At 39.1% G+C, this 25,338-nt stretch overlaps 1 protein-coding gene across 3 annotated transcripts in view; it reads right to left on the reverse strand.

Moving 5' to 3' along the window:
* Positions 1–4,662: 4,662 nt before the first annotated feature.
* ccdc24 (coiled-coil domain containing 24) overlaps positions 4,663–25,338 on the reverse strand; it is a 112,478-nt gene continuing 91,802 nt past the window's right edge. For all 3 annotated transcript variants that reach the window (XM_028811281.2, XM_028811280.2, XM_028811279.2), the window contains exons 7-9: positions 10,729–10,798; positions 6,525–6,639; positions 4,663–5,614 (exon numbers count right to left, since the gene is read on the reverse strand). In XM_028811281.2, the coding sequence (XP_028667114.2) occupies positions 4,999–5,614; positions 6,525–6,639; positions 10,729–10,798 (801 nt within the window). In that variant the 3' untranslated portion in view covers positions 4,663–4,998. The remainder of the gene's footprint in view (positions 5,615–6,524; positions 6,640–10,728; positions 10,799–25,338) is intronic.

A 25,338-nucleotide genomic window follows, 5' to 3' on the forward strand; every position in this document is an offset into this window, starting at 1 on the left:
TACATTATACAGTTACATTTTTAACTTCATTTAAATAATGTATACTGTTAATAATTAAACGTGTGGGCACGGTTTCGCAGCGGTAGCGATAAGCTGGTGCCCCGTCCAGGAATTGGTCCTGCCTCGCGCTGTATGCTTGCTGGCACAGGATGGATAGATGGATGGAATAGTTAAACATGTACTATGAAGATATTTCAATGTTCCTTAAAAGTTTTGAAGAATTGGCGTTCTAAGCTTACAGATGGTCTAACATTTATTAAAGAGCTTATTGTGTGGCGATTGGTTACATGGAGAAAGAAAAGGAAGGACAGGAATTGGCGGTTGGTATGTTTGAAAGAGACAGTACTGCTGCATTAAATTATTTCATTGAGGTTTGTGCATGTAAGAGCACGCATCTTGCAGGTGGCAGGAATCACCTCTGGATGGAATGCCAGCTCATCGCTACCACTGCACCACTGTGCCCCCATGTTTAATAACATGCTTTAATTCCTATCATCATGAAAATTATATCAAGTATACATCTTAGTATTTAAATTGCTAAAGAGAGAGCTGAGAGCTGTAATATGATGAACGTAATGTATTCTGTGTCCTGTTGGCGTAAGAGAAAGCCCATTTAAGAAGCACATAGTGATTCACTCACATACAGCACATAGAAGAACACATAGAACACAAAACATTTAACTTGCTACTTTAGTTACGATGAAATCTAAGAAACTAGTAAACTAAATGATTTTAAGGTGAAGTTTATGACATTCTACTTTAATGACAAAATAAACTACGAGATGAAAGTTGACATTTCGACCTTTTTTCCTCACTGTGTCCCTATTTTTTTTCTTTTCTCTGTACACTAATAAGCTTCCATATGACACTCAGATAGTGGGCTACGACTCGCCTTTTCACGGTGACTGATATCTGACTACTTCTTTTTTTATTTCGGGCACTGTGCAACTTTCTGAATTTGAACTTTTGAGTTTCTTTGCCACTGTATCATTCGATCAACTTCCTTTTTTTGTTTTATACCACTGCTTAAGCCAACAAATAGTACATTTTTCCTCATCTCCACTTCACATTTGTGAAAATTCCTTTTTTTACATGCTTTTGCCATATTTTAACCAAACACTGAACAGAGAAGGTAATATTTATATCCATCCATCCATTTTCCAACCCGCTGAATCCGAACACAGGGTCACGGGGGTCTGCTGGAGCCAATCCCAGCCAACACAGGGCACAAGGCAGGAAACAATCCTGGGCAGGGTGCCAACCCACCGCAGGACACACACAAACACACCCACACACCAAGCACACACTAGGGCCAATTTAGAATCGCCAATCCACCTAACCTGCATGTCTTTGGAATGTGGGAAGAAACCGGAGCGCCCGGAGGAAACCCACGCAGACACGGGGAGAACATGCAAACTCCACGCAGGGAGGACCTGGGAATCGAACCCAGGTCCCCAGATCTCCCAACTGCGAGGCAGCAGTGCTACCCACTGCACCACCGTGCCGCCCTAATATTTATATTGATTTACATATTAAAATATGTAAAGTTGTGGGAGGAGTCAGGGTGGGACAGCAGGCACGTGCACTTGCGTTACTTTTCACTCTAACCAGGATTTATGGAGCTGCAGTGTGTGGAAGTTGGCTTATGCACGGTTTTGTGCATCTGAATTTCTACTTTTGTCCATATGCCATGTTTAGTGTGAGTTCTGCACACGGCCCTATGCATGAGGCCCCAGGAATTCAATGGGCCTTCATATTTCAACTTGATGTTACTTTGGGCAATCAAGACAAATACAATGGATGAGTTTTCTGGGAAGAAATGTCTGTTCATGTCACAATTTTGCTATTGTTCCAAATAGCAAGATGTTTTATTGTAACTCTGCTATCCCCTTCCTGAAAGCCAAAGTTAAAGAACAATTTTCACGTTCAGTATGACAAAGGTCTGAACCACACACCCTACTAAAGCAGGTAGCAGCCAAAAAGTTGGTCAGCTCCTGGAAGGGCCCAGTCACGGTTTAGCCATCAGTCTTATGGAAAGTCTCATCTCATCTGTGCAGCAGATATCCAGTGCAGAGTAGACATAAAATGATAAAATCAATATGTGCCAAGTTGAGAGATACCTACACAAATAGATGTAGAAGTGTAACTAAAACAAAGGGTATCGAAAACAACAAACAAACAAAATATTTTCTTCAGCAAAGTATTTAGAAAGGAAAAAGTGAATGGGGTGCCTCAGGCAGAAGGACAAGATAAGCTCCAACCTAAGAGAAGATGTAAGTTAAACACTTTCAATTCATCACTTCACCCAATGACCAAGAAGTTCTAAATGTGACTCCAATCCACTCTAAAGGAGACAAATTGGATCTGAGTATAATTAAAGACCAGTAAGCTGGTGTAGAACTATGGAAACTGTAATTATGAATAATAACAGAGTGTTTTAATGAAAATGATGTAGTAAGTAAGAGCCAGTGTGGCTTCATGAGTGGGAAGACTTTTTGAAAAGGCCATTGGCATCAGGGATGACGTAGAAAACTGGATTTTCAGTTGGTTAAATGGCTGGAGACAAGATAACTGCAGCATGTGAGGACATCAGTGGAGTTTCTCTGGGGTCTGTCCTTGGTGTTATGTGTTAGTTTGAATTTCTGTGTGTTTTATATTTCATTATTGTTTTTGTTCATTTTTGAGATATTATTTTTCGGTTTCGGTCAGTGTTTCTGTTAGTCTCACTTATTATTAGATATTGGTTAATTGTGCCTCCATACTCTGTGTTTTATGGGTGGTGCCTCAGGAGGCGGGGCCACCCTGACATCACAGCTGCTGAGTCCTCCTACTGGCTTTTAACTTCCAGTCAGAAGTGAGAGCCAGCAGTCGATGACTGAAATTGTTTGGAGTCATTTGTAAGTATTGCTATTCTTGTGGATTTACTGCTCTGTTCTTGGAATGCATTTTGGGATTTGTTTGCCAGGGATTGCCTTTTAGGCAACAACTGTTTGCTCTTTTGACCATTCATTATATTTTTCTATCTTGATAAATATTCTTTTAATAAGGATTGTGTGGTGGCCTTTTGTCCACAAGCTGGGGGTTACAGACTTCTCCTCTTTTGTAGGCCATTATTTTATGAAATCTTTAAGCCCACTTCCCATTTTTGAGGTCTGCTTTGTGCGAAGTTTGAAGTGAGCAGTTAAGAGTAAGCTGGACTGGTGTGAGCCTCTTCAGGGCTGGCCTGTGAACGTCCTAGCCTAATTTTCTGTAGTATTTTAGAGGCCTCACATCAATATTTGCCATGTCTCCAGTTCAAATCACTTTGACTGTCACTCATTCTAAATTTATATTATTAATGTAGAGTTAATGCAAACCAGCAAAATACATAGATGACACCAAGGCTCAGGTTGGACTGGGAGACAAAGTCAGAGAGGTGAGATTGCGTTGGTTTGGACATGTGTAGAGGAGAGATGCGGGGTATATTGGGGAAAGGATGTTAAAGATAGAGCTGCCAAGCAAGAAGAAAAGAGGAAGGCCTAAGAGAAGGTTTATGGATGTGGTGAGAGAGGACCTGCAGGTGATGGGTGTAACAGAGCAAGATGCAAAAGACAGGACTTTATGGAAGAAGATGATCCACTGTGGCAACCCCTATTGAAAGCAGCCGAAAGAAGAAGAAGAGGAAGACAACAAAACTGGAGAGACAGCAAACACTAAGACAGCAGCAAAAACAGTTCAAAAGCGCATGGAAGATCTTTAATATTGGGCAAAGGCATGGCCCTACATGACACAACCTCTGAAAAGAACTTAGTTTTATGCTGACAAAATACTCTCTGAAGCCAGGAAGCACTTCTTTACACAAAGAGTTGTGGGAATCTGGAACAAACCACAGAGACATGGAGTTAAAGTAAAACGCTTGATAACCTTTAAGGAATATCTGGATGAGACATTGGAACAGCATCATTATTATCTAAACAAAAAAAGCTTTATGGAATAAATGGTCTTCTCTCCTTTGTCAAATTTCTAATATTCGTTGTCTACACGTTGTGCAAAATCAGTTAACATGACAAATTGTAGTGGTTGTGAAGACGCGCACATTCTCACTGCTTTTTAATTTGATTTGATTTGTTGATTTTATTTTGGGGACTCCAGGAACACACCCATTCTTGACCCGGCTCACACACTCCCACAGAGACACATAATCAAGAGGCTCAAAATGAATGGATAAAGAATATATTAACTAAATGAAGAAAGCAAAAAAAAAAAAATAACGTGTATGCAAAATCCCACCCAAATTCCTCTGGTGGTGATAATTACTTACAAATGCTGCACAAATGAAATCAAACGAAACACCAGGCACTAGACAACAAACAGTCAAGACCAAGACACAGTCCAAAAGACAGTCCAGTGCAGCAGCACAGCAATAGAGGCTCGGACACACAAGGATATCAAGGAAAGGAATAAGGGAGCTGCCTTCAAACATGGGAAGTAACCAAGACTGAATCTGCAAGAATATGAATGAGAATTTCACAGCGGGCCCATCTACCATTGGTGGTCGTCAAAAAGTGCACCAAGGCAAGTAACGCACCCTAAAATGACAGAGTCTGAGAAGAAGGCAAAATGGAAATGCGATCGGGAGAGGAAGCGCCCAACAAGAAGAGGGTGAGACACGAGGACATTGAAGAATGGGGCAGGACGAACGCTGATAGTGCCTGTAAGGCAAGAGATACCAACTTTTCTTACATTTATTCATCTTCAACATTTAATGTAGCTAGTACTTTGATAAAATTATGCCTATAAAATGTAAGCACTTCATGCAACCAAATTACTATGCTGTAGACTCACTGTTTATTTGCACTTTAAATGATTTATTTCATCAAATAAAAAACACAAGGACATATCAAGAGAAATAAAATAAAAAGAAACACAAGGTGTAGGACTGCAGAAAACTGATTGATACACAAGTGAAATGCAAGTCGGGATTAAACATTCTCAGGACATTTGTATGTTCGTCCACGTTTAAGTGATGCTAGAAAGGCTATGTGTCTGTAATAATCGTGTCCTTCGAGGTCCAGGCTGAGCTCTGTCGGCTGGCCTCTCCACAAGCGGAGGTGAAGGTGCGCATGCTTTACCTGAAAAACTGGAAGCGGCTTCTGCGTCAAGCGTCACGGTGAATATGGCAGGGACTGCCTTTACCTTCCACTCCGCTTTTGACACGTCTTTATTTTCAGTGCCTGCAATAGCTTTTGTGAGACTGGAGGTCACTTCTTGTTCCAGCTGATCTTCTACAGGTAGTAATGAGTCGATATGAGGGTACTGCATGCTTTTTGAAATGGGTTGCCCCCAAGGCTGGCGTAATTGCTTTTCAGACAGGATACTGCTTGCAACCGAACTGATTGGCTGTTTGTCTGAAAACAAGATCTGTTCTTCAGAGATAGGCATATGGGTGTCTGCCTCCTTTTTGGAGTTATTTTGAGATGGGCCAGAGAGACAATTTAATGAACCACCAGTAAGGCTGATGTCCTTGGTTAAGTGCAAAGTGCTAGCAGGAGAAGGGCATTTTAGCTGGAATGAATTCTGACTGAGGCCAAGTACTGATGACGGAGGAAGGCTCTGCTGTAATGATGTGGGAAATCTGGGAGAAACAAAAAGACAATTTTAATTTCTATGTAGAATATATCAAACATGTCCAGTAACAAACCTGAAAGGCAGTGTTACATCTAAATGGAAACAGGAAGGACCATCTGTGTCGGCTGTGAGTGGGACACACTGTGATTTCAGCTGAAGTGTGTTCACCTGTCTTAGGCTACATCCACACTACTATGTATTAATTTAACAATGGCATTTTTAAATTAATACAATCTAGTTCACCTTAAAATAAAATGCACATGATGTGGCTGATCGTCTGTATTGGGCACATATGCATCAGCGAAAACAGGAAGAGGAAGTGCTCTCCTTGAAGGGATGGTTATGCTAATGGCCACTGTGGTGACAGGTAAATTATTTGCCTTTTGCACATATATGCTGCATCCAAACTGTACAAAATGCGGTTTTCTTTCGTGCATAATGAGCAATCAGGGAGTGTGACATTGTAGACAGCAGGATCCAATCAGGGATGGGCTAAGTAATAAGCTTAAACCAATCAGAGTCTGTGTTTTCAAAAATCTGCGTTTTCGTCTATCCACACTATAATGCTGAGCCAGCATTTTCAGAAGTATCTGGTTCTGAAGGGCATTTTTCAAAAATCACTAGGGTAGTGTGGAGGAAAGGCAAAAACATTGACTTAACGCGAGTGTTTTTAAACAAAAACATAGTGGTGTGGACGTAGTCATAGATTGTATTATCAGATGCCTGTATTATTTTGTGCAGTTAAGAGAACATACAAACCTATCAGCACAATGGAAGAGACGAGTAGCAGACACGACCAGATATCAGGACCCTTCCAGCCTCATTTGTGCTTTTCAGATAAGACAAGTGTTGCCAAATCGAATGCTTTCAGGAAGTGAAACAGCCCTGAGTACAACATACATTTCAGGTCTTCTTACCTTGCAACCATCAGAGGTGCCCTGCAATGAGGTACTTTATGGAGTAATGCCACTGATGGAGCCGAGAGAAGAGACTCTAAGTCACGTTTTATGATTTTCCTCTCTTCTTTTAATTCTGAGGAATTAAAAAAAAAAAAATCAATTATGGAAGTACTATGTTAATCAGTTCAAAAGATGGCCTACAGCGGATTCAGAAAGTATTTAGACCCCCTCACTTTCTGCACACACTATTGTGTTGTAAATTTAATTTTAAATGGGGAAATGTAGCCCAAAAAAGCCAAGTGACAAAGTGTGGCATTGCTGTCATAAAGCAGGGGATTTGTTTTCATTCTTTATGCTTAATATGTAACCTTCCCAGTCTACCTAAGTTGACACACCCAGATGTGATAACTATAAAAATCTACCAGAAAGGCGGGTGTAGACATTAAAACACAATCTTGCCTTTTTAAGTTCCCTCTTTGACACATTATGTGACCCTCCGCAAGTCACAAAAATCAGAGGTAACACTTTAGGTTCTTCAAAAATGCATCTATTACTCATTTACAATTAAGTAACAAGATCTTAACAAAGACTTCTTAAGTGTCAGTAAAGTGTTTATTCTTCTTTGCAATGTGACCTGCTAACAAAACTTCACTTTGGAGTGGCCTAAGGTGGCTGAACTGAGACCCATTTCTCTTCATGTTACATATTTAGTATACGACATGTGAATCCTTCATAACAACAAGTAATTCTGCCATCATGTCAATATGCCGCACTGCAGAGAGATGAACAACCAAACTACTTATGTTTAAGAAACATAATGATGGCCAAAAAAGACTTGTTACATAAGAGTGAATGTGTAATAGATGCATTTTTGCAGTATCTAACCTAAACTGTTCACCAAAACATAAATATTTTTAAACCAAAGTATGAAATGAGCCACTGATACAAGGGATAGTTGAAAAATGGAATGGTGACAATAAAGTCAACAATCAACAAAATGACCAGTATCAGCTCTGATGTCCTGATTATTTCCAATATGGTAGGCCAGTACAATGTGCCACAAATGTAGGAGTGCTACGGTGTGACAAAGCCACAGTGAGTTATGATTTTTCACTTGGAAGGGTTTGGGTGTTACGGAAACCAGAATTCTTGGATGAACTTTTATTTTGAAAAGACTGGCTAGAGTAATGTGAAGACGGGGAGGAGTTTTATAATGAAGGAAATTGTGACAGGAAGTTCATCATCTTGTGGAAAGAACTAGAAAAAGAGAAGAAGCCACTGGGAGAAGAAGATCCTCCATCTTGGGAAACGGCCGTTTAAAGTAAACCGCTCTGAACTGGTATTAAGGGTTACAACATGCTTGTGGATACTAAATGGAATGAAGAAGCTTCCGGGTAATTCATTTAATGGATTATGCTTACTGGATGTCCTCACTGGATGAAGCATAAAAGGTTCCTTTGGATGGATGAGATCAATCATATTTCATAAAGATAACAGAGACTATTCACTTCCAAGGTGGAAGTTTTTGAAAATAACAGACTCAAGTTTCTTTAGTTTATTCTAACCGTTATTTCTTTTGTTTATATATATATTCCTAAACCTTTATTTGTTTATGACTTAAATATAAATTCTAAACACATCTGGCTTTGTTACATTAAAGGGGGTATCATTATTTCTTTTCCTTCAGCATCCTAGAATTGACCCTTGCTGCTGTAGTACCTCAACTTGGTGATATTTGACTGTTACAATGGTACAGGCGAGAAATACAAGAAAAACAACTCAGATACTCAAGTTTTCAGACCAAAAAGACCCCTTTTCAGTACAACATCATTTTAAAAGGCTTCAAATGACAGCAGAATAATGTCAGCCCAGTAAACACAGTAATCGCAATAGACTACTTCCTTCTTCCTCTCCAGGTAAGTGTTACCTCAGTGCGCTCCAAACTCAAACTCACCCAGCTGAGGAGGAAAGGCACTTATTAAAGGTTGAGTCTGACGTACTTCTGGCGTATCACAGAAAAAACCTTGGAAGTACTTCTGGTTACAACAGCTAAAGGCTCTTGGGTCACAAAAGCTCCCACCAGCGGCTCTAGAGGTCCCCACCAAGGCTGCCCACTTCCCGTGCAGCCATGTGGGGATCCAACCCCTTGCTGCCACTCAGCGTTTTGGGAGAACACACTGCCCCAGCAGGTAATCCTTCACAGCCCATCCATTATTTGGACTTCCCACTTGGGGAAAGTGCCATCACCAATCCCAGTGGGGTCACCAGCCTATCTATATGCCTCATCACAATGGGTGTATTGTGTGATGTAATCTGTTCAAAATGAGAAACAATGCTCCTTGTGCTTGACATCTGAATATCAAATGAATTTTGACAGGCTGGCACTAAGGTCTTCGGCTTTGAACAGCTTTAAATTAATCACTTGTGAGAAAATGTTGGAAAAGATCGAATACTTCCGTGATAAATTGAGTTAGATGGGCTACAGTGATTTCAGACGTGAGAGTTTTATGCCGCTCTGAACAAATGTTAATAGCACATCACAAGCAGTTTCAATTCATTATTTCAGCATGCTGATAGAAAGATCACCATGTGATTCAGTGCCAAAGACCCAGCGCTGACTTTCTGTCTGGGGAAATCCAGAATATTATTAATTCATTTTCTAGACTTTAAGTACAATCTTCTACAAACAGGCTTAAATGGTTCAATTTCAAAACTGTTTACAGCAATTTAAACAAAAATCATGATCTAATACATCATAAAATAGAATGAGGTCAAAAGTCAAAATATCAGTAGTTTCTTTTTGATTATTTTTGAAAATTAATAAAAAATACAGCACATCCACATACCTTATTAGGCCCAGCTCTCTTTAACTGTGAGCCCTCCAAATTAACTTATAACAATGGACAGATGGATACATTAACAATAAGGCCCACCTGCGCTTCATCAACATGAAAACATTTCTCAGCAGTTGTCTAACTTTTAGTCTTATGTATTATGTAATGCAAGAGACTACTTCTGTTTACATCCTGTACCTGGGGCTCGGCATTGGAAGCAGCTGACCCCCATCACAGACTTTTAACAGGACACATATTTACTGTACAGGAGAGAAAACAATAGATTAAGGTAGGTCAGTGGTTTCCAGACTCGGTCCTGGGGCTGCAGGTTTTTGTTCCAACCATATTCACAATTGGTGATAATAATTGATAAAAACTGATCTCATTTAATTAGCTGGTCTTTTTTACTCTTCTCTTATTCTGCATCCAGGAAAACACAATGGTATGATATTTACATTTATAAGACATTTAGAAATATTTCTATTTTTTTCTAAAGCTATAAATGCTGTCACACACGTGCGACTAGGGGGGAGCTGAGTGGACCAAGTGGAGGTAATGACCCGCCAGGACAGGGGGTGGCGGGGTGCACTAAACCTACCTCTGCTATCTCTGCAGGCCAAGTATGGCAAAACCTGCCTGATTCAACATCACTTCTGGTTCTGACTTCCAGACTGACGTCATTTCCAGTCCCAGCGCCCAGACTGGTGTCACTTCCGGTTCTGGCGCCACTTCCCGTTCCAGCCAAATGACATCACTTCCACTTTTCGGCTTATAAAGCCGCCATCTTCTCCTAACCTCATCTGTTTAGTTCAGGACTCAAAACAATGCACACGAGTGTCCTGTCAAAACCCTTTTACAGTCAGGTACAATATATGGCTGGCTGCCCCAAACCTTTTTGTGTGTGTCGAGGTTGTTCATTTCACAATGCTTAACTCCCTTTTGTTGTTTTCCTATTAATTTCCCCGTTTCCTGTGTAGTTTGCTCCCTTCATTTAACCCTAATAGTGACAATTAACCACCAGCACAGCAGGCAACCAGGATGATGAAAGTTGCCATGACTTCAGTGTCAGACCCCCTAATTAGTAAATCATCAATTAAATAACCAGAACATCTGGAAAAGCAGAATGAAAATTTGGTTGAAAATATTGTTAACGACCTAAAAAAACTACAAGTTCCCCATATAACTGCTTATTACATTTTAATATAACTCATTTTGTAATTTTTACATTGACTCCAAAACACAGAAACTGGGAAATAATGACTCACTTAATTAGGCTAAGAGTCCAATGAAAAACGGAACTTGGTTGGAACAAAAGCCTGCAGCCACAGTGGGTCCCCGGGATAGAGTTTTGGAACCACTGAGGTAGACTAATAATCAATGTAGCATACCTGCTATTGACGGCTCTTGTCTTGGCCCACGGATCTGACACTTGGAGCGATGAGCATCTTCTAAGTGTTCCTTTAAAAAGAAAATTCCAGTTTAAATTAGTGGACCTTTTGGGATTCAGTAATAACATTTAAATGCTGCCGCTGTGTAGTTTTGCTATTGGAAGAAACCTGCAAAATGAGCGAGCTCTTGTGAAATGTTTAACGAAATGTTTAACGAAGAAGAAAAAAAGTTTGAAAGATGCAAACTAAGTTGCAGAGCAGGTTGTGCTAAGCTGTCTGGAATGGCAATGGAGGCTTCGACATAAAAGTTCAGTCCAGTTCTTCTCAGAGCTTTACTTGCTGCACATTCTTACTGCCAGCCACCTCTCATGTCACAGTCTTGTTACTTTATATACGGGGTCTATAACAAATCTTCAACCCCTTGGAAGATTTCACATTTGATTATTATACAACAACACATCTCAGTGAATTTGTCTTTTTCCCACTGATCAACAGAAAAAGACTCTTTAATGTGGAAATTAAAATACATCTCTGAAAAGGGGCGTAATTTAACACAAATATAAAATACAAAATAATTGACTCACCCCTTTAGTATGAAAACACCTAAATCATCACTGGTATAGCCAATGGGTGTCAGAAGTCCCATAATTAGTTCAATGGAGATCACTTGTCGAGGGTTTCAATTGTCTTTTAGTATAAATTATCCTGTGTCTGGAAGGCCCATCTTGTGGTGAGTCAGTAATTTGGACTAACCAGAACAATAATGACAAAAGAACACCCCAGGCATTTCTACAAAAAGGTTCTTCAAATGCACATGTCAGGGGATGGAGACAACAAGATATCCAGGACACTGAATATCCCTTGGATTCGAGTTAAATCAGTTATTAAGAAATGGAAAGAGTATGGCACAACTGAAATTGTGATTACAGCAGGCTGAACACGAAAACTAAGTGATCATGCAAGAAGAAGACCAGCAAGGGAGACCACTAAGAGACCTATGAGAACTTTGAAGGAGTTACAATCCACAGTGACTGAGATGGGCAAGTCTGTGCAGACAACTGTTTCCTGTTAAGCACCTTTATGGGACCGTAGCAAAGAGAAAGCTGCGGTTAACAAAAACACACATGACACCTCAGCCTGGGTTTGCTAGAAGGCACATGGGAGACTCTGACGTCAGCTGGAAGAAGGTTCTGTGGTCTGAAGAGACAAACATTGAGCTTCTGGACCATTCAATTTGTCACATACACAGTTATACAAGTTCAACATGTAGTGAAATGTTTCTGAATCGGCCCCGAAACAGTGCAATAAAGTTAACAAATAGATAATTAAATTAAATTTAAATTAAAAAATAAAGAAGAAATTTAAGTTAAAAACAAAATTAAAATAGTAAAGAAAAAGTGTATATCCAAATCATTACAATTTTAAATAAGATCTGAGCCGTGTGCAACTGTAACAGAATAGAATATGTACCAGACTATCAGACTAAACTCCATATTTGAACTCTGCCCATTAACAACAACACACCATCCTCACCAGGTAGCGTGTTGTTGGTAACTTCTCATTTAAATGGAAAAATCCTGGAAGTCTAATTGGTCATCTCTGGATTTTGACCATCTTTTTGAAAGTTGCAGCCAATACTCCAGAGGAGGCATCACTAGCGTGTTTAACCACTCCTTTGACTTGCACTTGGCACAGTGCAATACATTGCAAACATCCAAAGAGCTGTCTTAAACGCTTCTGTACACTATGTGATATAGATGGTAGCAAGTCCACTGTGATTCTTAAGTCCTTTTCATATGGTGTAATTTCAACCTTCAGGTTGCTAATTAAATATTTAAAATATGTTTACTTTGTAATTAAAAAATACACATCTTGCTAACTCCAGACTTGCAGACTCTTACTGTCTTTTCAAAAGTTAAACAACTTGTTAGTTAAATGCATTAAGTCATATTTTACTTCATTATTTTAGAATATAAACAAATATTATATCTCAAATTCTGCTTACCAGAGTAAGTCACCTACATCAACGTCAAGAAAGCCTGCAATTACATCAGGACACTCCACAAATGCTAGACCTTCTTCTTTGGTTTCCCCCTCCCAGTCCACTGGTTGCCGAGTAGTGTCAGAACTTACTTGTATTTGCTTACTGCCCCCTAGTGGCCATAATAGTAAGTGTCTGCCAATATGTTGCCTCATTGCATAAATCAATCTGTACTAACAAGATGCCACTTAATTGCTGGTGGTGGCAGGGAGGGGCTGGATGTTGGGTTGCTTTGTCTTAACTCTTTTCCATCATTATAGAAATTGGTACATAAAACAATATCTCCTCTGCTGATGATTTTAAATCTTTAGGCAGGCAGAATGGTGCAGTGGTTAAAGCTTTGGACTTCAAACCCTGAGGTTGTGGGTTCATATCCCACTGTGTGACCCTAAGCAAGTCACTTGACATGCCTGTATTCCCATTGGAGAATGAAAAGAAATTTTTTAATGTGGAGTGGTGGCTCTGAGGCTACGGATCTGCACTGGCAATCAGAAGGTCGCTGGTTCGATTCCCATAAATGCCAATAGAGACCCTGCTCTGTTGGGCCCTTGAGCAAGGCCCTTAACCTGCAATTGCTGAGTGCCGTGAGAAAAGCGCTATATAAATGCAAAAAATTATTATTAAAACAAAGCTTTAAAGTCAATCAGTCTTTTAAACAATGTCATTCACATAACACCACCTAAACCTCACAGGTGGCGCAGTGGTAGTGCTGCTGCTTTGCAGTAAGGAGACTGTGGAAGGTTGTGGGTTCGCTTCCCGGTTCCTCCCTGTGTGGATAGCGCTTTGAGTACTGAGAAAAGCGCTATATAAATGTAATGAATTATTATTATTATTAAGGGTCTTTACAGACCAAAAACAACTGCAACAGAGCATCAAAGTGACAAACCCAGAAGAAGAATAAAATTAAAACTGTTTATATGAAGGATTGTGAACATCAAAATATGAAAAATGCAAAGTGGAAACAGATGGACGGCTAAAATAAGGAACGGGTGCAGATTAAAGAATGACAGACAGAACAACACGAGTTCACAAGGCCTGGAGAGCTATGGCTTCACAGTGTGGTGGGCTAAGAGATGTTTAGCCCAGCATTTATACAGCGCTACAATTTTATATGAGCTAAGCAGAGCCTGGAAATACTCGAGTGTTAGAATTGTTTGATTTGAAATGTAATAGCAGAGTTTTGAAAATGATTTCAAAATGGTAAGGGAACCAGCGGAGCTGGCCTAGCTGAGGTGAGATGTGTATGCAGATTTCATTTGAACCAAACCAGGCCCCTTGATGCTACTTCTCTGAATGCACTCCAATACTCCGAGAGAACCACTGAACTAATCCAGCCAAGATTCTGAATAATGAAACAATTTCCAAGTTTACCACATCTCTGACAGCAAGGTAAGCTTCATCCAAAACGTAAGATGCAAATTTTAAAGAACTATGAAATGATGAACAAGTAATTAGAAAATTAATAAAGACTTAACATTAATTTGAATTGTGCCTGACAAACCAGATGAAAAAAAATTGCAGATTGGTTGCTTTTGAGCTGACAATATTTTATAACAGAATATCTCTAACATAATACAAAGAAGTCACAAATAGATGAATTAATAAAACATCTTCCACAGTATCTCTTTACTACACTGTGCAGTGAAATGGATGTGCAACTACTTGCAGTCCTCAGAAGGTGGCAGCAAAGACTTTCAGATCTACAGGTCACAAATTGTTGAGCGGCACTGAACTCTGCAAAAGCTTCTCTTAAAGGCTAAAAAATGGAAAGTCACTTGTTAATAACAACATGACAAGAATATGAGGAGATTCTCTCTTTGGCAAGCACATTTTCTAGAAGTAAAAAACACTGGTGATTTTCTAGCGATACAAAAATAATACAGAAATTATACTACACCGTTCAGACATGAATGCATTTGCAAGTAGTAAAGTTCTATGAGCAGGAAAAAAAACAAAAGACAAAAAAACAAACGAGCAAAAATAAAAAAACCATGCAAGAATAGAAATATAACTTTTTGACAGTTACACATCTAAAGAAACTTTGCACCCTGAAATATTCTGTTTCCTACATTGGTTTAGGCACTCTGAGCCTATCATAACAGCAAGTGGTCAAAGGCAGGACGCAGACCAAGGTGGGATGCCAGTCTGTGATGGGGCTAATGTCCTGCTAGAATTAGCTGGTATGCATGTCTTTGGAAACCTGAATCCTTAAAGGAAAAGGGGACAGTATGCAGAATCTGCAGGAGGACCATAATCAAACTGAGGATAAATGTAATACTGTTCAAAAGAGAAAAAAATGTTTTTAATTTGCAGTATTTACACTTACGTACAGTTGGCGCCAATAACAGACTATGGCAAATCAAAACGAATTTTCAAGCGAATTTGCAAGTCACAAACAGAAGGAAGGACTCATAAACATCAGAAGCCCAGAACAGAAACCTGCTTTCCCTACCAAAGGGAAGACACCGAGGTCTAATAGATTGATATGCATACCGTACGTTTATTAGTGGACATTTTCATTTTCAGTCTTTATTTCTTGTGGGGGCCTGCAGTGGCTAATGTCAAGTTGGACTGACCATGCCACTCTGTCCCTATTCAGCTCCTTCTGATGAATAACCAGGCATTACCATGTCAACTGCAAGATTTAATCTCTCCAGTGTGTCCTGGGTCTATGTCAGAGTTTTCCCTCAGCGGGATGCTCATGGACATCCAAACCATTTCAACTGCTTCCTCCCATTCCACAGGACAGGCGGTTCAACTCAGAGGTCTTCATATTTGCAGAGCTCCTCGACTTTTCAAAGAGAATGAAGTGAACCTCATTCGGGCTGTTTGAACTCGCAAATGAATTTGGTTGTCAAGCATGTGTGCTTTGGGGGACATTTTCAGTTAAGAAATTCCACCCCGAGCTGAGAAGGGGCACTGTCATTAACACAATCTCCTTTAACACCTGGAGTCCCGAGGGACATCAGCCAGTGATCCCACATTCGCACCCACTCAGGAAACCCTTCTGGGAAGCCAATATAAAACCTTGACGGCCACTAGAAGTGGGTAGACACATGACTGAGGAAGAGGCATTTTTCTAACCTTTTGATCATGGCAGATTTCATTATTTTGTACCCTTGTGTGGTCTTTTCTTTAAAAAACTTATTATTCCACCATTAACCAGGGTTTACTACTGATGTACCCCAAATCTTTCTCTCTTGTTTTATTCTGTCATTACCCAGAGCTTGTGAGCACAGTTGAGAAAGGACAGCACACTCACAGGTAGCTCAAATTCTTCATCTGAGGACATAGCTTCCACTTCACCATCACAATCTTCTACAAAATCCGAAAAATGGAGGTTTGGGTGCAGTGCTATTTAAGTGACAGATTGTGATGAAAAAGATCCCAAAGGATTGTTAAAGTAAAAATTCAAAATATAATTGAACAGGCAAACACAAATCCATCTGATGGTATGATGTCCTTGTTTGCCCCGAGAAAGACTGAAGGTCTTCAGGATCTTCTGATAGTACATCTTTAAGACAAGATCTTTTCCCTGTAAGTGTCTGCCTGTCTAGTGTGAACTGGTCCCAGAATACAGTCCCTAAGTCCCCAGTGGCTTCCTATGTCTGAAGGTTCACAGTAACTAACAGATGGTATGCCCATTGGTGGCCCTTGTGTCCTTAGTCACATGTGAGGATTACCTATCAAAGCTCCCTGGAGCATTTCCTTTCTAGGGTTTTGCAGGTACATTGGACATTGCTGTAAACACGTGAAATAAAATATGATTTTAAGTACAACAATAAAAGAAATACTATCTCTGGAAGATGGTTTTGAGTGAAGCTGTGAGTTGGAGTAGAGTGGTTGTGCCAGGCCATTAATGACTAGCACCACCTTTTACTCTGTGATTCTCCAGTTTGATTCATTACACTACGCAGATAAGGTGTCCACACTTCAGAATGAGGACAATGTTGGTTTGAGCAAATAGCAGTAAAAGAACTGGGAACTGGATGATCAACAGTGCAGTTCAACTGTTTCATTTCATTTAATACATACTGCTTGTGCAGTCAAATGCTGGCTCATATGTTCACCTCCAGCTGTGTGTTCTTCTGCCAATTAAAAATATTTGCACCTTCAATGTATGCCTTGGGCCTCTGGCACTGAAATGCTCTTCTTTAATTATTTCCATACAACAATGAGCTTCTTGTGCTGGCAAAGCACTAAAGGACTGAGGATCAAACCTGGAGAAGCCAGCACACATGAAGAACACAAGCAGAGAGAAGCAATCAAAGCTTAGTCTATAAAAAAGTAAAGCTTTTATTCTTAGGCTATCCAAAAATCAAGGTCAGACTTTCTGAGTGAGTATAAGTGGCACAAATGAGGTTTCATCTCAGGATGGCAGAGCTGATACTCTATGATAGGGTGGGCAGCTCAGCAATTTGGGAGAACACCAGTTGAGGTGGTTTGGGCATGCTGTAAGGATGTCCCTTGATCAGCTCCCACTGGAGCTGCCCCGGGCATATCACATTGAATGAAGACCCAGTGACAGATTTAGGAAACACTAAATGGATTTTATCTCTCATCTGGCTTGGAAAATGAGTAGGAATTCCACTGAAGTGGTGGAGTCTCTAGCTAGGGACATACTTCTTGAAAGGCCAGACTTCCTGACTCTTGTGATGCTACTGTTTAACCTGTTCCTCAGGGGTGCTTAGCCCCCTGAACAGGAAAAGCCATGGATGAGATGGGATGTTCATAGGGAGGTTGCTGTCAATCAGGCGGCTGGCTCCACATTGCCTTTAAGTGCCGTCTCACTGCAGTAAAAACTGCAGGCACTTGGCCCCATGCAATTGATAGCTGCTCCAGTTTTCAGGCTGTATAATACTGTATTATACTTCACATACTAGCAGAGTTTGGTCCTAACGTCTGACATCCTACACAACACAAGGCCTTAATGGGTGGTCGTTCAAAGCCCCAAGATGGTGCACCATACTCAAAGTCACAGAGGCATTCTTTACACTAAACATCCTCATTTCTTTATTTTCTGCAGGTGCAGGGTTGTACTTTGCTTTTGCTTTAGTACTGCTTCCCCTTCAACAAAGTTGTTTTTCATCTTATTTGTAGTCCTTATTTCAACATTGAGTTGATACAGATTTTGCATACAGTATATTCTATTTGTTCCTTTATTTCGCAAAGACTGTGCATTGGCATTACAAGGAGTGTTTCCAGGAAGGTTTATGTGCCTGTGATGAATCCTGGTCACATTTAAAGAACAAAAATACACCAAGAATGGAGATCTGCCTAATGGATGAGCTGATCAGCATACACATTAAAGGTCTGGCATTTCTTAAATTAAATATTAGATAATGTACAATATGTCTTTTATATTACTCTAACTATTATTATTATGTATTAGTATTAATGTGAAAAATTTGTGAAATTAGAGAAAATTACAGAAAATCCCTATCATACAACATAGCAGTCATTTGTGTGGTTTATACTGTATGTATATAAATCACATACATACAGTATATACAGTATATGGCTTATATAACTACTGTATTATATACATATATCCTTATGTTTCACACTGAAAACTGAATGAGTGCAAACAACAGATTTAATAGAAATGATTTCTAAAATTGTAAAGATGAAGTCAAGAAAAAATCAATTGTGAACTTTTTGCTTTTTAATAGTTGTAAAAAATATTAATTAAAGCATTGTATTGCTATTTACTTTTTAGAACTGAACTTTATCTGTTTATAAAATGAAACTCCCATCAAGCCATGGATCTATTTCCTTTTATTATATTTAAATACAATACATAAATTATACTCAGTCTTAAAATGCTTAGTCAAATATATTTTCTTTTGCCTAATAGCTGGTAGTTTTCTTTGACATCACTTTTGACATCCCATTGGGAGACAAAGTCAGAGAGGCGAGACTGCGCTGGTTTGGACATGTCCAGAGGAGAGATGCTGGGTATATTGGGAGAAGGATGCTAAGGATAGAGCTGCCAGGGAAGAGGAAAAGAGGAAGGCCTAAGAGAAGGTTTATAGATGTGGTGAGAGAGGACATGCAGGTGATGGGTGTAACAGAGCAAGATGCAGAAGACAGGACGATATGGAAGAAGATGATCCGCTATGGCAAACCCTAATGGGAGCAGCCGAAAGAAGAAGAAGAAAGAAGAAGATTAGATCAAATAAAATGCATTAATCCAGTACCTTTATATTATTTAAACAGGCAGGCAAATGTAAACCCCAGCAATCTCCATTTAAAAAGTCAAGTGAAGCTTATAAGGTCTGCAAATGTTTTTTTGTGGTCCATATGTTTGTCTGGAGAATAGAATTTGCTTCAGAGCTTTTCAAGTACCTAACATGTTGGAAAGAAGATAATTTTCATTCTTATGTTTGGCTGTCTCTCTAGGAAAATATGACTCTAATTGGAGTGTTCAGTAAAACAGAATTTCAGAGGGCACTGCAAGTGCAAGTTACTTACTAACAGAAGGCTGTAACTGGGAAGAGAAACTGCGACTCCTTCAGTCTAAAAATCTTTTTTTATAATTGTGTCACTTTGGATTTCTTGATTTTACTGTACGGTTTTAAGACTCAGCCCCATGTTACTGCCATTCAGACTTGTGCAGCCATCTGTGTGCTACAGTGGAACTAAGTGCAAACAACAGATTTAATAGAAATGATTTCTAAATTTGTAAAGATGAAGTCAAGAAAAAATCAATTGTGAACTTTTTGCTTTTTTATAGTTGTAAATAACTTTAATTAAAACATACTATTGCTATTTACTTTTTAGAGCTGTACTTTTTCTGTTTATAAAATGAAACTCCCATCAAGCCATGGACCTATTTCCTTTTATTATACAGTGAAAATCGTTTAACACGAAACTGAGGGGACTGAAATATTTTTTCATGTTAAAAGAATTTCGTGTTAAAGGATATTACAAAAAAAAACATACAATATATTCAACAAAATGAAGCTTATTAGAGTACATTTTATTTACATAGATATGTATATATGCATGTATTTAATAAAAATGGGAGCATTCTGAGATCTCGCTTGTTTGAACCAAACAAGGAAAGCCGTCTCTAAATCCTCGTGCTTGGCCGTTCTCATCCGTTTTCGCTCTGGCTCAAACTTACTCCGTTCAAACATTTCCGTAATTTGCTCTCTTTTTTAATTACTGTATTGTTGATAATGTAGAGTTAGCAATATCAAAATCTTTACAGATTTCCGTTTTCATCTTCTGTTTTTGATCAACAGCCTTAAGAAGCTCCATCTTCATTTTAAGCGAAATAGCAGTTTGCTTTCCCCCTGAGCTCTTTGCCATTGTGCTCGTAAAAAAATTCTTCTAAAATAGAAAAAAAAACACGAACCAAACTCACTGATTTTTACTCACACTGCGATGTACTCGTCACCGAATTCCAAAGCTAACTGATGAGAGATGAGATGTTTTTGTGTGGCGTTTGTAGGGGTGGAGGGTGAAAGTAGCTTAGATAAACAAAATTGGCTCGTGTCACAAGCTATTCTGAGGGTATTTCAAAGCCAAGTTAGCCTCCTTTCTACGAAACATGTGAAACCACCTCTCTTTCATTTCACACCCCTCTTAAATCTCGCCTGCGCGGCTGGTGTTTTCCGTATTTTGTTCATTCCCAGAAGGGAAATCTTTTCGTGTTAAGCGATTTTCGTTTCGTGTTAAGAGAAAAAAATGCATGAAAATACATAGTAGTTTGTCGGGACTGTTGTATTATTTCGTGTTAACCGATATTTCGTCTTAAGCGTTTTCGCGTTAAACGTATTTCACTGTATTTAAATACAATACATAAATTATGCTCAGTTTTAAAATGCTTAGGCAAATATATTTTCTTTTGCCTAATAGCTGGTAGTTTTCTTTGACATCACTTTACCAAGAATTCTAAACTTCTCTAAAAACAAATACTGTATTTACCTTTAAACCACATACTGTAAAATACATACATAAATGACAGTGTAAAGATCAGTTAACTACCAGATTACAAACAAAATGTAATTTAGGTAACATTATATCAAAAGGTTAAATGGAAATAACCCCATATTTATAAAATTCTTATGTCACAAAAAGGGTCATATAATTAGATTGGGGTGTTCTTTACAGCTTCACCCTGGGCAGCAAAAATGCTAAAGCCAGCCCTGATTGGAGGAGGTAGACAGGTCAGCCATAACAGCGCACAGCAAGGATAAAACCTCTTTAGTCAGGGTTTTCTTAATCTCTATCATTAGTTGAACCTTTTAAATTACAGTACTGTATTTTCAGACCTTGTCAGATTTAGGAAAAAGCCAAATCCATCCAAGCATATGATCTTAAAACATCGTTCCATTGTTCATAAGCTTCCACAATGACACCTGGAGCAGCCTTGCTTTATTTTGGGTTAACCATTTCCATTGTTTAAAACACTTTTTGTCATTTGACTCTGGATAATCTGGGGCCTCCTTTTCTCCAGATAAGCCTTAGTGCTCCTGCGGAGTACACCTCTCAGTAAGTGCTCCAACCCAAGATAAAAGTGCCAGATTGAGCACAAAATAATAATTTGATTTCAGCAAATGCTGCCTTTGTCAAAGGGCTTAGCCAATAACACAAATACAACTGAGACAGAATCAGCTGAGAATGGCATTCTCTTTACTAAACCAATGGCCCATAATTGAATTGAGTGAGTCTGAGAATGTTATGTTATTGTACAACTAAAGGACACTCCCTTGCACTATCAGGTCAAACAAAATTGAATCCAACTGAATATTCTACATACGGTTTAAAAAGCAAGTGATTAGCAGGTAAGAGTGTGAATGTTATTGAATTCCTTACTCCAAAGTCAAACGCTCTGTAATTTGCACCTCTGTAATTTGTCTCTTCATCAGAATTGACCAAACCACAAGGGTTTATATGCAAAAAAGGCAATGTCACAATAACAGCTCTGAGAAATAAATCATGTTTAATTGTATTCTTTAAAATCAAAATGAAACCTGCTGGGACTTTAAAGTTGTTCATAGATTCAAAGAAACAAGAAGTCTAATTAAGGACAAAGTTCAATAAAACACGCAGAATGCCCTATGGGAAGGAAATACCTTTCAATAAAAACAAGCAGTGACGTGGCCTTCTGGAAGAAAGAAAGAATGAACACCAATGCTATAAAACATTTACACTTTAATAAATAAATAATCAATCAGCAAACAATCTTTCTTTTGTATAGCATCATTCTACTATGGACCCGAGATGCTTGAAAGTGCAGAAGTATGCTGTGCTCACGTGCCACAGGACAGACAGGCAAATGTTAGCTCCACAGTCAGGAAGTGGAAACACCTAATTAGACAGTTCTGAGCAAGCAATGGTACTGGAATTGATTATGTGATGCTGATCATCCACCTCGGTCAGTAATATAAGATAAAAAAGAATAACCTGGTCAATCAGAAATGGAATTTTTGTGCTTGAATTGTATTTTGAGTGATGTAACTCACTTTAAATGCATTTAGTTTGCTCACTCAAATTCACAAACACACAATTTATCTTGAATTGCTTACTGAGTCACAAATTAACAGAAACCTTGCATTTCTTCCAAAAATCCAACCAGAAATTCATGTGAACATGATGAAGTGGAAAAGTGAAACAAGTGTAAATTGTGAACTTGAAATAGTCCAAAAGCATGTGAACACAAAATTACAGCTCAATTGAGTGCACTGTTGGAATGCACAAAGGCTACGTGACCTTCTGAGGGTCACAGGTGTCACTTGGTGGGCTACAGTCCAATGCCTATTAGGGCACACTACACAATTTTTAAAGATAATTGCTGAATGTTAATAACTGAAAGAATGTACCAATAACTAACAAATCATTCCACTGACACCTCATCCAGAGATGGTTCCTGTTTGGGATGCCAGGATGTAAGTAGGGCAATAATCGGGTGTGGAAAATACATTGATTGGCTGGTTGGATGGACTGACTTTTCCACCTTCTCTGTTGTGTTGTTGAACCTTAAAAGAATACTCCACCTAAAAATGATATTTTTTATATATTACTAACCCCATGTAGTTTATACTGATTTTTATTCTCATATACTATAATAGATATAACAGGTGACCAGCACTGGACAACATCAAAATATGTTCATAAAAAATGCTAATCAAGTCGCATAATCCAGATATCAAGCTGTCATTCCATTCATTCCATGTCCCAGACATGCATATCATAGCTAAAATATTGTTAAATAAACCACTTCTGGAAAAAGCTCTCATGAACGAAAATGGAGCGCACTCAGGTACAAATGTGCATTTGAACAGTAGATCTGCCTGCCATCGTTACATTTATATTCATAGCAGTGAGCTACAGCTTGAGTACGTTAGGATTATTTAGTGGCTGCCCTTGAAACTGCATGAGTGAGTTGACCTTCTGCTTGTTGAAGTATTCCAGATATGCACAAGTCCGAGGCATGTTCTCCTGCTGATAATGTTTCAGTTGCTTCTCTTTAATTTTTAATCTTTAGTTTTACACATCTCTCAGTGCATGCATTTTGTTAATAACATATGAAGAGCAACGTTAGCCAATGGGAAAAAGCTCTTTCTGTGCTGGATTCCTAGCCAATGAATGAGGTGGGGAGACAGATCTTCAAATCATTTGTGTCTGAACGCATTCCGTTTTTGTGATCGAGAGAATGGCCGAGAAGTGTTTTCATAGTTTGCATATGGCTTGACAAATAAATATAACTCCAGAAAGAGAGCCATTTTAGAGTACCTTCGTCATTGCCAATTTATTTCTGTCTCCACAGGGGACATGTCCTTATTTGTGCCAGAATCGCTGCTACTTTTAATGTTAGTGGCCTTTCCCTTAAGTCATTTTAGAGTGCTTAGGCCTTTGGCCACCTTTGAGGTTTTTTTTTTTGCCTTCAAATTACAACAGCAGCATTGTTTGCATGCTATTTTTTTCCTTACATTGTCAATTACAGAGCTTATTTCATGGTTTAAGCTATTCAACTATCAGATAGATAGATAGATAGATAGATAGATAGATAGATAGATAGATAGATAGATAGATAGATAGATAGATAGATAGATAGATAGATAGATAGATAGATAGATAGATAGATAGATAGATAGATAGATAGATAGATAGATAGATAGATAGATAGATACTTTATTAATCCCAAGGGGAAATTCACATACTTCAGCAGCAGCATACTGATACAAAAAACAATATTAAATTAAAGAGTAATAAAAATGCAGGTAAAAACAGACAATAACTTTGAATAATGTTAACGTTTACCCCCCTGGGGTGGAATTGAAGAGTCGCATAGTTTGGGGGAGGAACGATCTCCTCAGTCTGTCAGTGGAGCAGGACAGTGACAGCAGTCTGTCGCTGAAGCTGCTCCTCTGTCTGGAGATGACACTGTTTAGTGGATGCATTATCAAACCTGCATTATCCAGTTTAATAATTCATTTTTCTGAACAGACTAATTCAAATAGAAGGTTATATGAAGACAACATGTATCAACATTGAGCACAAGGTGAGAACCAACATTGGCTAGGGGGCCAATCCATTGCATGGCACACACCGACATTTACTCAGTCAGAACATGCTGATTAATGCATTCCTATTAATCATGGTACCATGGCAATACTATTACTACTACTATAGCGAAAGTCATCCATCAAAGGTTTAGAGGAACATTCTGCCAAACAGTACAAAGTGTCTACAATAATGGTGTCTCTGAAAGTCCTGATGGTATTACTTAGTCTCAGGATATTTCAGAACTCCTGCTGTAAGCCATTAAACAGCATTTGCTGATCAGGAGGAGACTGTGAAAAGTGTGGTGTATTTGTTTGCATGTCTATAATGAATGCCCACATCCCACTACACTACCTAAGCAGGGTGCTGAACAAAGCTCAATTTAATGTGTACAGTGGAACCTCGGTTCACGACCATAATTCGTTCCAAAACTCTGGTCGTAAACCAAGTTGGTCATGAACCGAAGCAATTTCTCCCATAGGATTGTATGTAAATACAATTAATCCGTTCCAGACCGTACGAACTGTATGTATATATATATATATATATATATATATATATATATATAATTTTATATATATTTTTTAGTTTTTAGGCACAAATATAGTTAATTACACCATAGAATGCACAGCGTAATGGTAAACTAAATGTAAAAACATGCAGGCTACGAACCGATCACTGTAAACAGAACTAAAAACAAAAACAAGCCTTCTCTACCTTATGCGTCCCTTGCTCGCTCGCTCTCTCTCGCGCCTGTGTGTGTGTGCGTCTCTCTTTTGCGAGCCTAGAGCGCCTGTGTGTGTGTCTCTCTAGAGCGCTCCTGTGTGTGTGCCGCGCCTCTCTCGCACGTGCTCCTGTGTGTGTGCGCGGCTCTCTCTGTCTCTCGCGCTGCCTCTGTGTGTGTGTGCCGGGCTCTCTCGCTCTCTCTCTTGCTCGCTGCACAGGAAATGCACAGGGAGAGACTGAACATGTACAAAACGAAAGGGAACCTGGCTTGTTCGTATACCGAGTGTGTGGTCGTGAACCGAGCCAAAAGTTTGGCGAACTTTTTG

The sequence above is a fragment of the Erpetoichthys calabaricus genome, chromosome 10 (assembly GCF_900747795.2).
Source record: "Erpetoichthys calabaricus chromosome 10, fErpCal1.3, whole genome shotgun sequence".
NCBI classification, from domain to species: domain Eukaryota; kingdom Metazoa; phylum Chordata; class Cladistia; order Polypteriformes; family Polypteridae; genus Erpetoichthys; species Erpetoichthys calabaricus.